At 32.2% G+C, this 1,990-nt stretch overlaps 1 protein-coding gene across 2 annotated transcripts in view; it reads left to right on the top strand.

The window, feature by feature from the left end:
• Window positions 1–1,990, top strand: part of LOC106461742 (calpain-A-like) — an 80,853-nt gene that overhangs the window by 43,088 nt on the left and 35,775 nt on the right. For both annotated transcript variants that reach the window (XM_022388774.1, XM_022388775.1), the window contains exon 4: window positions 1,358–1,610. In XM_022388774.1, the coding sequence (XP_022244482.1) occupies window positions 1,358–1,610 (253 nt within the window). The remainder of the gene's footprint in view (window positions 1–1,357; window positions 1,611–1,990) is intronic.

A 1,990-nucleotide genomic window follows, 5' to 3' on the forward strand; every position in this document is an offset into this window, starting at 1 on the left:
CTTATTACACTTATATTATTATTACAATTTTGAAAGCACTTCTCAAGGGTTATATTTTACGCTCTTACTCTCTTTTCTTTTTTTTTTTGATGAATACATTTCAAGTAAACTATTTCTCATTTATGATAACAATCAGATGCGTATGTTTCAAGAAAGTTTTCAATCACAGTTCTACCGGCACGTAATGCATGAAAGGGTCTATAGTCGAGTTTTCATGTTTCTCACTGTTTTTCTGGCCGAAACAAAACGTCTCTTACAGGTATAATAGACCGGATCATTACAGAGTTGAAGAGACGTATCTTAACTAATCTCATGTTTGAGCTCATACTACAGATTTCAAAAATTCCACCTCCCAAATTATGCTTCTCAAGCTTGTGGTGACAGAGTAACTGTTCTACAAAAGTTGATTAAAACTGTAGTTAGTCTTGTTTAAAGTATGTAATGTCTTAAGCGTAAGCTTATTATAAAAACACACTAGGACTTATAAAAAAACTTTCTGAAAATTTGTTGTACGCAAACTAAGGCATTGACCCTTGTAATACAATTAACTGAACAAATCCTCGTCGCTAGAGGGAGTTCAAAACTGTATATACTATTTACTGTTATCCTTTTTTGAATACAATGAGCACATTCTAATAAAATTAAACGATGATTATACTCTTACAAACAATGAGTACATTCTAATAAAATTAAACAATGATTATACTCTTACAAACAATGAGTACATTCTAATAAAATCAAACAATGATTACAATCTTACAAGCAATGAGTACATTCTAATAAAATTAAACAATTATTATACTCTTACAAACAATGAGAACATTCTAATAAAATCAAACAATGATTACAATCTTACAAGCAATGAGTACATTCTAATAAAATTAAACAATTATTATACTCTTACAAACAATGAGTACATTCTAATAAAATTAAACAATGATTACAATCTAACAAACAATGAGTATATTCTAATAAAATTAAACAATGATTACAATCTAACAAACAATGAGTACATTCTAATAAAATTAAATAACGATTACAAAAAATACAATAACAGCAACTTTTTTAAATAATCAACTTCTGATTTTAATGATCACAACTTGACTCCTGTAAAAATTGCTGGTATCGAATTTTTTAATTAATTATTCGGTTTAGTAGGTTCCTCGCTGAACAGTAAGTACACTTTTACGGGCGGGAGGAGTGTAATACTACTCATCCAAATGCATATTGTAAAAGGTTTGTGCAAATTAGATTCGTAACTAGTATGTGTGTGTGGCCGTCAGATTGAATATACGTTCATATTATAGATAGTAATTAAAATATCGCCAAGATATAAAGCACATCTTGCTCTCTACAGGAGACTGTTGGCTACTGGCTGCAGTGGCCAATCTGACTCTTAACCAGACTTTGTTCTACCGGGTCGTTCCTGACGATCAAGGATTCGAGGATGATTACGCAGGGATCTTCCATTTCCGCTTTTGGCAGTATGGTCGCTGGATTGATGTGGTTGTGGACGATCGCCTTCCAACTATGAACAACAGACTGCTTTTCATGCACTCTAAAGAACAAAATGAATTTTGGAGTGCTCTTCTCGAAAAAGCTTACGCCAAGTAAGTGTATATATGTACGTCCTGATGTCATTGTTATGGATCTATCGACTATAATGAATTCATAAGATGAATTCTGCAAAATAAAATAAAAAACTTTATTACCCACATTATATGAGCATTATTTAGAAACAGATTGGCCTCAGGTCTACCCACATTGTATGAACAATCTTTAGAAATAGATTGGTCTCAGGTCTACCCACATTGCATGAACAATCTTTAGAAACAGATTGGTCTCAGGTCTACCCACAATGTATGAACAATCTTTAGAAACAGATTGGTCTCAGGTCTACCCACACTGTATGAACAATCTTTAGAAAGAGATTGGTCTCAGGTCTACTTACAATGTATGAACAATCTTTAGAAAAAGATTGGTTTCAGGT

Source organism: Limulus polyphemus, unplaced genomic scaffold (assembly GCF_000517525.1).
Source record: "Limulus polyphemus unplaced genomic scaffold, Limulus_polyphemus-2.1.2 Scaffold1022, whole genome shotgun sequence".
Taxonomy (NCBI): domain Eukaryota; kingdom Metazoa; phylum Arthropoda; class Merostomata; order Xiphosura; family Limulidae; genus Limulus; species Limulus polyphemus.